The following is a 14,459-nucleotide window of genomic DNA, read 5'->3' on the forward strand; positions in this document are numbered from 1 at the left end:
ATATTCTTCTTCTCTTGTCTGAAGGTAAATTTCGATAAGTATCATTGGTTCTTCCTGGGAATCGTGAAATTCGTCTCACCTCCCTCACGGTGAGTGAGAAGGACAAATGTATTTCTCCACCTTGTTGGTGAGCGTTTGATTTCCAAAAAAAATCAGCAGTTTTACTGAATATTAGGGAAGAATAACGATATCAAAACTAAGTAAAGCAAGTGATTGGTAAATCTTGGTTTAGAATGAGTTGTTTATTTCTTCAACTTTTTAGCAAAATCCTTTTTACACACCTATCCATCACTAGAAACCTTTTACACTCATATATTTCACAAAGCGTGTATATATATTATATGTACACATACAATATATTAACGTTTTATAAACAATTTTCATGTATCAAAATTTAATTTCTACTAATATTTATAGATCTTTAATTTAATAGTTATTCGAAAGCCATGCAAAGACAAAAGAATAAATAAAAAATACTAACGCCGTCTGTGGGGATCGAACCCACGACCACGTGGTTAAAAGCCACGCGCTCTACCACTGAGCTAAGACGGCTACTTGTTATATATTTCTAAAGCTAAAAATAGATGTCAGTCAAAACTAAGTTAAAAAGTATGTTTATATATCGTGTTTTTATTTATCAAAAGTATTGTTGGATAAAATTTTACCATGCGTTTGAACGATTTGGCCATAGCTTTTGGGAGAAATATTTGACTTTTTTTTTAAAAAATAATTTATATCCATTAGTTCTATTGTTTTTTCAAAATGCTCATACATTTGTGTTATCATTTTATAATAAAAATATTCTGTGAAAAATAGTGGCGATAGACATAATTAATATGAATTTGAAAAAAAGAGAGAGGAAGAAAACAAAAGAAAATACTATTTGTAATCAGAAGTAACTTCGGAGAACAAATTTAGATAAAAATTATATAAAATGCCATAAATTTTGTATAACAAACTAGAAAATAAATTAGTCCAAAACTATAAATGACGGGTATTTTATAAAATATAAAAATTCAGGAATAATTTTTAAAAAAACTCCCAAATTCTAGCTTTTTCTAGAACCTGAGAACTTGGCCAAACACCAATTTTCGATTTTGTTTTTCAACTTTTAAAAAAATATATATATTTGTGGCCAAATAGGTCCTTAGCCTTATGTAAACCGTAAGTTCGCAGTAACTTTAATGGTGTTTGCGACAAAAAAGATTATGTAGTTAAATGTAAAATTTATCGATCAACGTTGTAGAATAAATTTCGTAATGATTAAACATACAAATAATATATTGATTCAAAATTCTAAGTTGATAATTTTCTTTCAGAAACGATATATTTTATAGGTTATTTAAATAATAATTTATATGTTACATTAATTTGATGTCTATTTGTTTTTATATAGTCTCAATCATTCAATGGACACGTATAATTACTCAATTAACATCAATAATAATCACTTTTATTGCATAATTTTGTTTTAACAACGAATTTGACAGGTACAAAGACTTTGAGTGCTTCCAGATGCAGAACAAACACAATCATGAGGCATCGAACTTGCTGGCCACTGTAATAGAGCTAGATTTCCACAATCAATATTAGCACATACACCATTAGCCGTAAAAGTTCCTGGGCAAAATTTAGGACCGTCACCTGATACAAAATAATGAAAAGATTGCTCATGATTAAAACGATGAATAATAAAAACCTATATTATAACACATAATTATAGATAAAAGAATTTCATATGCATTGAATAAAAAAAAAATCATACCTATTGAATGATTAAACAAAGTGAAAAATATTGTCATAGAGAAAAGAATAAACATAGTGTAACTCTTCATATTTTTTTTCACTATTGAACTTTTGTATGCTATATAAGTATGAATTGTTGATGTCATTTGGGACTCTTATATAGGGGCTGAAGGAAGATGTGAAGTTATTATACTATTAATTAGTATAATCTTAATAAATCTGTAATTTATAAATTACTTTATAAAAGATATAAATGAACTTATGATACTAGTTCAAATAAGGCCAGTAAATCTGTATCTTTAAAAAATTATTGGCCATAAAATAATATGTTCAAATAATTCTATGTAATTAATTGCTAACAGAATATAAATGATATTATGATGTTGGAGTTTATCTGGCGTTGTTGCTAAAAAAAACTATTTATTTCTAAGAACACTTCTTAATAAATGACTTTTAAAGAAAAAAGTAATTTGTGTTTGACTAATATATTTTAAAAATATTTTTGATAAGTAAATTATGTTTGACTAATCATTTTTAAAAAAGTTCTTTTAAGAGTCAAATTATGAAAAGTGTAATTATCAATGTACTTCTAGTAGTAAGTTTATTTAATAGAGAAATAACTATTTTAAATGTATATTACCAATATTTTGATAAAAAAAATTAATTTAATTAAATTAAAAATTATATATTCAATTTTTCAATCAATATTATACGTAGATGAGTTTATGGTGTAGTTCAAATAAGGCTGATGAATTTATATCTTTAAATTACTGGTCATAAAATATTAATAAAATAATTTTATGATAAATTCAAACAAATCTATGTAATTAATTGCTAATAGAATAAAAATGATATTATGATGTTGGAGCTTATTTGGTATTGTTGCTAAATGCTGGTTATTTTTAGAAAAACTTTCTTAAAAATGACTTTTAAAGAAATGCTTTTGAAAAACGTAATTTGTATTTGACTAATTTATTTGAAAAATGCTTTTGATAAGAAAATTGTGTTTGACTAACCATTTTTTAAAAAAGTGCTTATAAGAGTCAAATAAAGAACAAATGTAAGTATCAATGTACTTTTAATACTAAGTTTATTTTATAGAAAAAAAACCATTTTAAATATATATTACCAATATTTTCAGTTAAATTAAAATTTACGTATTCAATTTTTCAATCAATATTATACATAAAGAAATGTAACACCTCAGAATTTGGAAAGGAAAGATTTCACTTGTTAGCTACTGGTTGTGTTCTACGAATCCTGTATACATAAGAATACGCAGAATATATAGGAGATATACATTAATATACAGAAACTGTATACAGTCACGAAAATGAGGCCAAAGCCCCAAAGATTTCCAGCAACAGATTTTGAATGAAATGGGCCGAAGTCCATTTATTTTGGCTGCCTTTTGTGTTAGGTTTAGGACAGGGATAGAATAGGCCGAAGGCTCAAAATCAGAATTAGGCCCAACTACTTGCTCAGATGGCCAAAAACAAGACTTGGGCCCAAATCTCTTTCTTTATTGTATTTTTAATTGAGGAACTTTCACATATAGCCACTTAAAATTAATGAATTACTCTTCATAGCTATAGTTTGATAATTATAATTTGTAGTTATATGTTACATGGAGAAGAGAGGCGAGCGAGACTGGAAGAGAGAGGGGGGAAAAGAGTAGGAGAAAGGTGAATTGTATATCTATATTGGTTAGATAATAGTATATTATACATATGTATTTGTATATATGGAAAGAGAGAATGGGGTAGGGAGGAGAGAGGCGAGTGAGACTGGGAGAGGGAGGAGATAGGCGAGCGAGATTGAGAGAGGGAGGAGAGAGGTGAGCGAGAGAGGGCAGAGAGTGGAAGAGCAGTGAATTGTATATTTATATAATTATATATTATACACATACATTTGTATATAGGCAAACGAGATTGGGAGAGGAAGGAGAGAGGAGAGCGAGAGAGGGGATAGAGTTGGACAGAGGTGAATTGTATGTGTATATAAGTTCAATAAATTATATATTATACATATGTATTTGTATATTTTGGCAAATAGACATATATAAACGTGACTAATTATACAAACTCGAAGTCAGCCCACGTAGTTAATGTATAATGTTAGTATCGAGTGGTAATTATAGCGAACTATAGCTATGATAAGTAGTTAAATAGTATAAGTTTGCTTTATTGCGTAATTTTCCTTTATTAATTTGTTTAACTTTTATTTACTTATTTGATGATAAATGTTGAAGTTTAACTTACATCAAGCTCGCTAAAGATGAGTCATTCTCGTTTTAGTTATTTATAAATCCTTTATTTGAAAAATTTTAGACTTTTTACTTGACAAGAATATATATATATATATATTTTCTTTCAAAAATGTTTTAAGTGTAAAATATTTCAATTATTTTCTTATTTTCTTAAGTAATATGCATATCTACTTTCTTTTAAGTTATTAGTCAAATATTTTAAATCGTCGGATAATCACGTGTTAGCAGACACTTCAAATCCTTTAAAACCTTTTTTAAAGTAATAATGTGAACCCCAAATCCCCCTTTGGCATTTCCATCGATTTTTTTATTTTAAATTTTTTGAAATTCTAAGTTTTTTTTAAAATTACTGTCAAACTCTTTTCTAAATCGAAATAAATCAAACAATGGGTATAATACTTATTAGGTCACCAAACATTTTTTAAATTAAAAAATAACAATAGCTCACTAATGTATTGTAAATATGGGTGTGCATTCGATTTTCGATTTGATTTTATACTATTCGATTTGAAGTTTTCGATTTTTTTGATATTTTTGATTTTGAAGATGTATAATTCAATCTGAACTAAAATAAATATGGTTTGATTTGATTATTCTGTTATGTAATAATTAGAAATATAATCAAAATTATACTTGTGATTTGAATATATATGAGATCCAATATTATTACTTCTCTTAATATATAAAAGGAGAAGTAATAATATTGAATCTCTTACTATACCTTCTAATATAAATCACAAATAAAACGTAAAACATAATACTTAAGAATACACCAACTATAGATGTTGAACCATAAACTATAAGCTAAAATCATAAAGAAGGATAATATACACACTCTCTTTATATATATATATATATATATATATATATATATATATATATATCTTTATGTTTAAAAAAATGCCACTATAAGTTAAATTATAAAAATTAGGGCAACTTTCACATATAGCAAATAAAAAATTCATATTTGTATGCTATACAAAGTTTGCATAATTGTGCTCCATAGCAAACATAGAAACTGTATAATTCGCTATACATATACAGTTGAAGCAAATTGTATAAAACGAAATGTATAAAACAAGAAAGAGAAAGACACTTGGGCAGAGAACTGTATAAAAACGAAGTGTATAAAACGAATTGTATTATTATAAGTGTATAGAACGATTAGATACAATTTGAATCTGTATAAAATGAGAAAGAGAGAAAGACAAAAGAGACTTGACAAGGAATATACAATTGAATCAAATTGTATAAAACGAGAAAGAGAGAAATTATATACAATTTGAAAATTGTATAAAACGAGAAAAAGAGAAAGGCAAAAGAAACTGAGCAGTGGAGTATTTTTATTGTATATTTATAAGTGTATAAGATGAAAATATATGTACTTGCACGTGTATATACAATTTTCTCACGCTTTATATATAAACAGAAACGCAATTCATACATTTCGCTTCTGTTTGTATAAGTGAGAAAGGTGAGGGTGGCGAGAGAGAATTGGGAGAGTGGCGAGCGAGATCTGAAAGATGGAAGAGAGGGGAACAAAAATATATGTATTTATACAATTTTCTCTGCTTTATACAATTAGAAACAATTTTTATACAATTGTGTTTGTATAAAAAGTGAGGAAGCGAGCGAGAGATTAAAGGAGAGTGACGAGCGAGATATTTGGGAGAGAGGCGCCTGACAATTTTTTGTAAACGTTTGCTATGGAGCACAATTAAATCAAACTGTAGCTACTCAATTTATTTTAGGTTATTAGTTCATTATTATATATAATTTTTCCAAAAAATTATCATGTATTTTTGAGAAAAAAAAGAAGAAGTTGAAACCAAATCATTCCATCCAACTTAAAAATAAAAAAGTGAATTATAACAACCCAAAAAGCTAGTTATTTTTACTCATTCCTCCCCCTCTTTCGACGCCATTATTTCCGTAGCAAATGAATCTACACGTGCACAGTTCCACTATCCTCTTAAAGCCGTTGATCTTCAAACCAAATCCAACGGTTCTGATCAATCCACGACATCGATCCTCGTCACTCCACATTGTCCAATCAGAACCAACTTCCATTACCTATAAATACCAAACCCACACCCTTTCTTCTCCATCATACAAAAATTTCATCCTTCGCTAAATTTCTACACTAATCCATGGCTCCTAAAGCAGAAAAGAAGCCCGCCGAGAAGAATCCGGCATCGGAAAAACCTTCCGACGATAAAGCTCCGGCGGAGAAGAAGCCAAAAGCCGGAAAGAAGCTTCCGACGAAGGATGTTGGTGTTGGTATCGGAGAAAAGAAGAAGAAGAAGGTTAAGAAGAGTTCCGAAACGTATAAGATCTATATATTCAAAGTTCTGAAACAAGTGCATCCTGATATTGGAATTTCAAGCAAAGCGATGGGGATAATGAACAGTTTTATTAACGATATATTTGAGAAATTGGCTCAGGAATCTTCTAAACTTGCGAGGTACAATAAGAAACCTACGATTACGTCTAGGGAAATTCAAACTGCTGTTAGATTGGTATTGCCTGGTGAATTGGCTAAGCATGCTGTTTCTGAAGGAACTAAAGCTGTTACCAAGTTTACAAGCTCTTAAAAAATTGTTATTTTTTGAGAATTGGTCATTTCGTTATCATTCAATTGTTTAGAGTTGATAAAAAGATTTGTTTTTTTTAAAAAATTTTCTTTATTTCTTATATTCTAGTTTTGATGGGATGATGTAAAATACAATGCTGTTCCTAATCAATGAAATCTACCTTTATTATATTGTAATTTGGTCCCTCCTTATGGATTGCTGGCGTTACACATTGAAATATTTGTTTAGTTAATATGCGTAGCATATGGGGTTGGGCATTTGTCCTGCAATTATTACCATTTTGCTGTATTTGTTTTTGATAATAGAGCGGGTGGCGAAGGATAGGAAGAAGCTCCTCAATGCCATGAGCAAATTGGTGCAGGCTTCTCCGTATGAATGTGCCCCTGTTTCTTTGCATTGGTTGCGTAGCTCCATCTTGAACATGCCCTGATTGTACACCTCTACTTCAAGTGGTTGCTCTTTACCTCCTTTCACATACACCCTTGCTGTATCAACACTAAAATATGTGTTGGGCTCTTTGTATTCGGTGAGTGCTCTGCTTTCTGCATATCTTTTTCTAGTGTTGTAATATAATTGAAGAACAAGGAAAAACAACTCATTTCAAGGTAGGCTCTTGTTTTGAATTTACTTCTATAATAAACCTGAGATAGATAGGATAAAAGTGTAGACTGGCTTTTATTTTTAATGAGTCTTTTAAACAAGTTGTTATATATCTATCCAAAGACAATTTGATTAACTGAAATTCTCGCTTTGTGTTGAACCAAGCCTGGTTAAACTTGAATTGTATAACTTTTAGTCAAGGAATAAATCAAAGTAACTTGGGGAACTAAGCCTGCAATATGGACCACAACATCATCAAACTGAGAACTTAACTATTCATCTTTAAGAATGATGAATTATCTTTTCTGTGTTGTTTTGTGGAGTAATGTCTCCGATAATTGTTGATGCCTATATAATATGTTGGTGAATATATGAGACAAAAACACTAGGTGGTTTCTTTATATTTGTCCTAACCTTGATGAACAGAGTTACTTGTTGATACCTGTTGCTATATGTTGGTGAATTTTTGAGACTAACACCTTATGCTTTCTTTGCATTTGTTCTAGCCTTGGTGGACAAAGTTATTTGGTACATGTTTCTGGGGGGAGGAGGCAAGTATCCCGTGGAATTAGTCGCGGTGTGGGCAAGCAGACCGAAGGTTATCAAGAGAAAAAAGGTAGTGAATTTTGAGTGCTCAGGAGGTCTGGCTGTGCAAAAAAGGATTTTGAGGAATCTAGATTGCAACTGTATGTTTGTTTGTTTGTATGTGGATGTTTTGTGTCCGTGTCTGTTAGATTTGCCATCTGCAATATGAAGCGTAGTTTATTATTTCTTGAGCTTGTGAATTTATTACTAACAAAATTATTTCATCCTGTGAAAGCTACTGCATATGGTTGTCATCAGATTTGTATCCAGAGTGCTTACTTAGAGCCAGTGGTCTTTTTTGTTAGAAGAGGAGCTAACTTTTTCTTGAAGCTGCATCTACATTAGGAATTATCTTCTGCTACAATCCAAGCTTCGCTCCACTTGTCTTCTGTTTCCACTTCTTATTGGTAAAGGTGCCTTGAGGAAACTGTTTTAAGGGTACTTAAAAATCATATCTCGTAAATGTTCGTGTGACTCCCACTGCTCCTAATATGCTAATTCTGGGTGTTCTGCACTTCTAACTATTTTATGTATTCCAACTGTAACCTTTTGAAAGCTATAAGGTGAACAATCATGTAGACAATTGACCTAGAATGTGAATAGAGTCTTACTTTTGTTTTTTGGCAGGACTGTTGCATATTGGCTAATGGTTATTATTGCCAGACTGAATGGATTTCCAGTGTTCTAACATAGTTTTTTTTTTTCAATTTGTGTTTTGAACATTGGCATTGCTGATTTTGTGTCTCTAGTCTTTTCTTGAGAGTGCAAGGTTTCTCGATTTTATCATGAGACTCGGGCATTTTCTAATAGGATTGTCTCACTTTCAGTTTTAGCTAGCGTTTGGCCATAGATTTTCAAATATTATTTGAGTAAAAATTTGGGTGAAATTTCACCATGTGTTTGTCCATAGGATTTGAAAAGAAATATATTTCACCTTTTTAGAAAAATATGATTTATACACACAAGTTTTAAAAACTAACTAAAAGTTTGTATTACAAGTCAATTGGATGTTCGTTACAACAATAACAAATAGTGTCCACGACACTAAAGCAATGTGGTAATTTGGAGTGAGTGCAACAAGAATTATTTCATACATCGTGAAAAAGACAAAACACATGACTTTGTTACCTAGAGTCAATTTCTAATAATTTTCAGCAACAATCATATCATTCTTTAATATTTACTAAATATTTCATCACTATTTTAGCATTCACGTAAAAAATTATGCAATAATCGGTTTCCTAGTTTTCCTAAAATTAGGTGGCGACTCTTTTTTTTTAAAACTCATTTATTTTTTAACTTTGTTAAAATTGAATCAATTAATTATTTTTTGAGTTGCCGCGACGTTTCGACCTATTTCAAAAGAGTAGGGATGTAAACAGAATGACGACTCTGCTGGGGACTTTTAGAGGTTTTAACCAATACGAATTTATTTATTTTTTCAAATTGAGAAAATTTTTGCTTTATTATTATGTTATATTTTGTATTTTTATATTTCGCTGATTATTTGTGTATTGTATTTATTCATTATTTATCTTGTTGTGGGTATATTATCATTGCATTCATGGCATAATATTTTATGTCAAACGACAATTATTTCATTTCCACTAAAGGACGATTATGCGGGTTCGCAGTCGTTCATTAACCAAAGATTTTCTCGGGACACCCTGACGAGTGTAGTTGGCTACTTGATAGTCAACGATCGGTAACTGTCCCAGCTCAAGTAGTCCGCTTGGGTTACCTTTTCCACTATAAATACAACTCACTCCTAGTAAACTAGTGTAGAGTCGAGCAAAATCCCAAAAATAGCGCATTTGAACTAAGATGACCCAATACCCAAGGCGTGTTGGGTCCATTAGAAGACCACCTTGAGTCCAAAACAGCCCACGGCTTAAATGGACGTTCATACTTATGTGTTTAAATTTGAAGGATGTATACATTGTTTGAGAAAATCATTGTCTCATAGGATAAATATTAGATTATAGTTTGTTTATGTTAAAGAAAGAGTTTCATCAGCTGCAAGCCTATTCGAAGATCTTAGCACCCGGATATGACAACAAATCAAGAAAGCAGAAGGATATTTCGCGAAGCCATAGTTTAGGGTCGTACCCATGTGTGGGACTGATTATTTTGTATACATTTCCCCTATTATGTATCCCCATTAAGTTTTATTTATAAAGTTTGTATAATTTTGAGTTTTGGGGCAATGAAATATTTTGAAATGACTTATACATCCTTCAAATCGATAGGCCTACCCTAGGCATAAAAGGGTCACATATTTGTATAGGACGCGCAATAATTGTTTATATACTGTGTGATATATTCAGCTTGTCTTTAATTAAAACAGTTTTTATGTTTTTTATTCATTATTTTTTGTGATATTTTGAATTATCCACTATGTACAGGAACTAACACTTTTACATTTTTGAGTTGTTCTTCTTCAAAGAGAAAAGTTGATATTTGTCCTGCAAGAGACAAGAGGATTAGCGAAATTAGAGTCCTCGCATTTCTCAATTATATCACGTCAAAAACGATAAATCAGGGGAGTATTTGACTATGAGGTCACATCCACTTATTTTTATTATTATTTTGCATGACGGTCCTGCTCTCACATATTTCTCATATTTTTGTAGGAATACCGTCCCCGACATCAGTCGGGGATGGTCATAACAGTGTTTGGATCTCGTGAAATTTGGAAGGAGACAAACGTCCAAGAAAACATCCAAAAAGAGTACAACAAATCATTACTGTACAAATTCGTAGGTTACGTTCAACTGACAGTATAAATATTGAAGATTAAGAGGCTATAAAACATATTGGTACGAAAAAAAAATTCATCACTACAAATTTAGTGGCGCTAGATCTAGGAATTTCTTTGAGTTGTCTAAATCTTCAAATTCTTATATGCCTTATCTGGACGAACTACGCGTACCTGATTCTCATTTTAATGAGATACGTAGGCAACCCTTCTTGGGTTCGGTATTATCTTTTCAAAAAATAAAAATAATAAAAAATAATAATAAAAAAAAAAGAGTTTGTGCATATTTTCAAAGTTATATATGCACGAACTACGCGTACCTGATTCTCATTTCGGTGAGATACGTAGGGAACCCTTCTTGGGTTCGGTATAATCTTCTAAAAAAAAATTAGAAAAATTGTTTGTGTATATTTTCCCAATCATATCTGGTCGAACTACGCGTACCTGATTCTCATTTTAATGAGATACGTAGGCAACCCTTCTTGGGTTTGGTATAATCTTCTAAAAAAAATTATAAAAATTATTTGTGTATATTTTCCCAGTCATATCTGGTCGAACTACGCGTACCTGATTCTCATTTCGTTGAGATACGTAGGCAACCCTTCTTGGGTTCGGTATTATCTTTTTTTTTTAAAAAAAAAAAGTTTGTGCATATTTTTCAAGTCATATCTGCCGAACTACGCGTACCTGATTCTCATTTCGGTGAGATACGTAGGCAACCCTTCTTGGGTTCGGTATTATCTTTTTCTAAAAAAAAAAGTTTGTGCATATTTTCAAACTCATATTTGCACGAACTATGCTTACCTGATTCTCATGTTAATGAGATACGTAGGCAACCTTTCTCGGGTTCGGTAATCATTTTTCAAAAAAAAAAATTGTTGTTTGTACATACTGTTACAGTCATGTCTTCAACTCGGTCGGGACCTATATGGTTAAGAGCATGTAAATATATTCGATATGATGAAAAAGACTGACTTTGCGGTAAACTACAGATTCTCGTGGTACCTCTTATCTGTACTTCTGTGATGCTTGAAAATTCTCTTGCATTCAATCAAGATAAGAATAAAACTAACCTTATGTTTCATAGGCATTGTGTGGTGAGATTTTGATCAAAGTTCAATTGTGTTACATTGTTGATCTAGAACTTGACCTGAATGTTTTTCGAGGCGAAATCATGAGTAATGTTTGGTTTGAGAAAGGATTGTAGGCCTTTTTGACTCGATTGTGCCTTTCAAAGCCTACCAAATTACATTAATCCCTAGTTTTCCCATTTTGAGCCTGAAACCTTCATTTGAACAACCACATCTTAACCACTACCCTTTTGAGTGCTTACGAGCACTATCCTCTCTTGGCTCAACCTTCTTGAGTTCACAAAGAATGTGCAAATTATAAGAGGAGATCCGTGTTTGAAATTTCAAAAAGCAAAGATATTGAATCTCCCAAAATCAAGGAAGCAAAGACTCTAGAGAAAAAGAAAAAAGAGGTGGAAGAAATAAAGAAAGGTGAAGAATACCCTTACAGGGTCAGTGAAAGATGGGAAGGAAAATATTCCAACAAAAAAGGGAAAATTATTATGATAAAGAAGTGAGTAAAGAAAGCTCCAAGGAATAAGGACCAAAAAGAAAAAAAAAAGAGAAGAGAAAAGCAAAATAAAAAAGAGTTAAAAAAAAAGGGCGAGCGTTTAAAAATGAGAATTCAAAAGAAGATGAAAGGTGGGAGAACAATGAAGAGGATCTGACGTCAAAGACGTACCAATCATTAAGAGCAAAAATTATGTGTGACGCTCAAGGAGGAATTCAGTCACTTTTATCTCAAATAAATATCATACCCATCCCTAAGCCTACGTTACAAGCCAATGACAAGCCCTACATGATCTCATTCCAAATGTTCTCACATTAGTGGAGATTTACATAAGGGTCAAGCATATGGTATCACAGTTGTGTACATTGAACATTCTTGTGAGTGTGAGTGCACTTTGAAAAATGTCCTATAATTAAATGTCTCAAATATGTGTGAAATAGGACTAGCTTTTGTCACGAGGGCACTTGAAACATGAGGATTGATACAATTCAAAATCTTTGTTTGAAACAAGATGAACAGATCTTGTTAATCCTTAAGTATATTTGAGGAACCACTTGAAGCTGTAGGAATTACCTTAATTCAATCTTAAAAAAAATGAGAGATTTACCTGCAATCTTAACTGTTGGTACCAATCGTGGTGAAAATTTGACTATCTCATCGCATTTTTATTTTTGAAAAAAAAAAGAAAAAAAGAAAAAAATTGCCTTTTGAGTTGTTCATTATAAAAGGTGTTGTTAAGTTAATCTTATATATTTGATATGTCTTGTTTTAGGCTTTGAATATAGTAAAGGATACCATTTGCATACTCCATCATGTTCATATTGTGCATTTTCTACTAATAATCTTTTAGATTTTTTGCAGCACTCGTCATCCACAAGAGGGGAACTACGTTTGACCTGATTCCTGCTCCAACGGGATATGTAGGCGCCACAACGGCTCGGTCATATTCCCAGCAAGATTTCCATCTCTCTTCATAATGGAAACTGGGACAGAATTTTTGAGAGGATCTCAAAAATTCATTGAAAGTTGGACTTCTTTAACAAGTCAAACAGGAACATTATCGAGCCATCCACCTCGTTACAGTTGGAACATTATCGAGCCATCCACCTCGTTACAGTTGGAACATTATCGAGACATCCACCTCGTTACAGTGGAACATTATCGAGTCATCCACCTCGTTACAGTTGGAACATTATCGAGTCATCCACCTCGTTACAGTTGGAACATTATCGAGACATCCACTTCGTTACAGTGGAACATTATCGAGCCATCCACCTTGTTACAGTTGGAACATTATCGAGTCATCCACCTCGTTACAGTTGAAACATTATCGAGCCGTCCATGCCTCGTTAAAAATCATGCATCGAGAGTCAATTCATGCATCACTAGTCAATATTCATGCATCACTAATATTCATGCATCGAGAGTCAATTCATGCACCACTAGTTAATATTCATGCCTTGCGAGTTAATATTCATGCATTGCTAGTCAATATTTCATGCATCGCGAGAAGATTTCATACCTCGCAGAAAATTCATGCATTGCGAGAAGATTTCATACCTCGCAGAAATGTATGCATCGCAGGAAGATTTCATACCTTGCGGAATTCATGCATCACCTAATATTCATGCATTGAGAATCAATTCATGCATCGAGAGAAGATCTCATACCTCGTAGAAAATTCATGCATCGCGAGAAGATTTCATACCTTGTAGAAAATTCATGCATCGCGGGAAGATTTCATACCTCGCAGAAAATTCATGCATCGAGAGTTAATTCATGCATTGCGAGTCAATATTCATGCATCGCGAGTCAATATTCATGCATTAAGAGTTAATATTCATGCATCGAGAGTTAATTCATGCATTACGAGTCAATATTCATGCATCGAGAGTTCATATTCATGCATTGCGAGAAGGTTTCATACCTCGCAGAAAATTCATGCATTGCGAGAAGGTTTCATACCTCGCAGAAATGTATGCATCGCAAGAAGATTTCATGCCTTGCGGGATTCATGCATCACTAGTTAATTCATGCATCGCGAGTTAATTCATGCATTGCGAATTAATATTCATGCATTGCGAGAAGATTTCATACCTCGCAGAAAATTCATGCATCGCGAGAAGATTTCATACCTCGCAGAAATGTATGCATCGTAAGAGGATTCCATACCTTGCGGAATTTATGCATTGCGGGAAGATATTCATGCCCCGCAGAAGATCATGCATCGAGAGAAAATTCATGCATCACTAGTTAATTCATGCATTGCGAGTCAATATTTCTGCATCGCGAGAAGATTTCATACCTCGCAGATAATTCATGCATC

At 32.1% G+C, this 14,459-nt stretch overlaps 1 protein-coding gene, 1 long non-coding RNA gene and 1 other non-coding gene across 3 annotated transcripts; 1 reads left to right on the forward strand and 2 right to left on the reverse strand.

Moving 5' to 3' along the window:
- Positions 1-480: 480 nt before the first annotated feature.
- Positions 481-552, reverse strand: TRNAK-UUU (transfer RNA lysine (anticodon UUU)). Its single transcript has one exon. It is a non-coding gene; the product is annotated as a tRNA-Lys (tRNA).
- An 885-nt stretch (positions 553-1,437) lies between these two features.
- LOC109120503 (uncharacterized) lies at positions 1,438-1,854 on the reverse strand. Its single transcript, XR_002027912.3, has 2 exons — positions 1,766-1,854; positions 1,438-1,644 (listed from the first exon to the last, which is right to left on the reverse strand). It is a non-coding gene; the product is annotated as an uncharacterized lncRNA (long non-coding RNA).
- A 4,254-nt stretch (positions 1,855-6,108) lies between these two features.
- LOC101252186 (histone H2B.7-like) lies at positions 6,109-6,785 on the forward strand. Its single transcript, XM_004240309.5, has one exon. The coding sequence runs from the start codon at positions 6,166-6,168 to the stop codon at positions 6,607-6,609; it is 444 nt and encodes a 147-aa protein (XP_004240357.1). The 5' UTR covers positions 6,109-6,165; the 3' UTR covers positions 6,610-6,785.
- Positions 6,786-14,459: the final 7,674 nt, after the last annotated feature.

The sequence above is a fragment of the Solanum lycopersicum genome, chromosome 6 (assembly GCF_036512215.1).
Source record: "Solanum lycopersicum chromosome 6, SLM_r2.1".
Lineage (NCBI taxonomy): Eukaryota > Viridiplantae > Streptophyta > Magnoliopsida > Solanales > Solanaceae > Solanum > Solanum lycopersicum.

Coding starts and splice junctions, on each gene's coding strand:
- LOC101252186 (XM_004240309.5), top strand. CDS start 6,166: ATGGCTCCTAAAGCAGAAAAGAAGCCCGCCGAGAAGAATCCGGCATCG.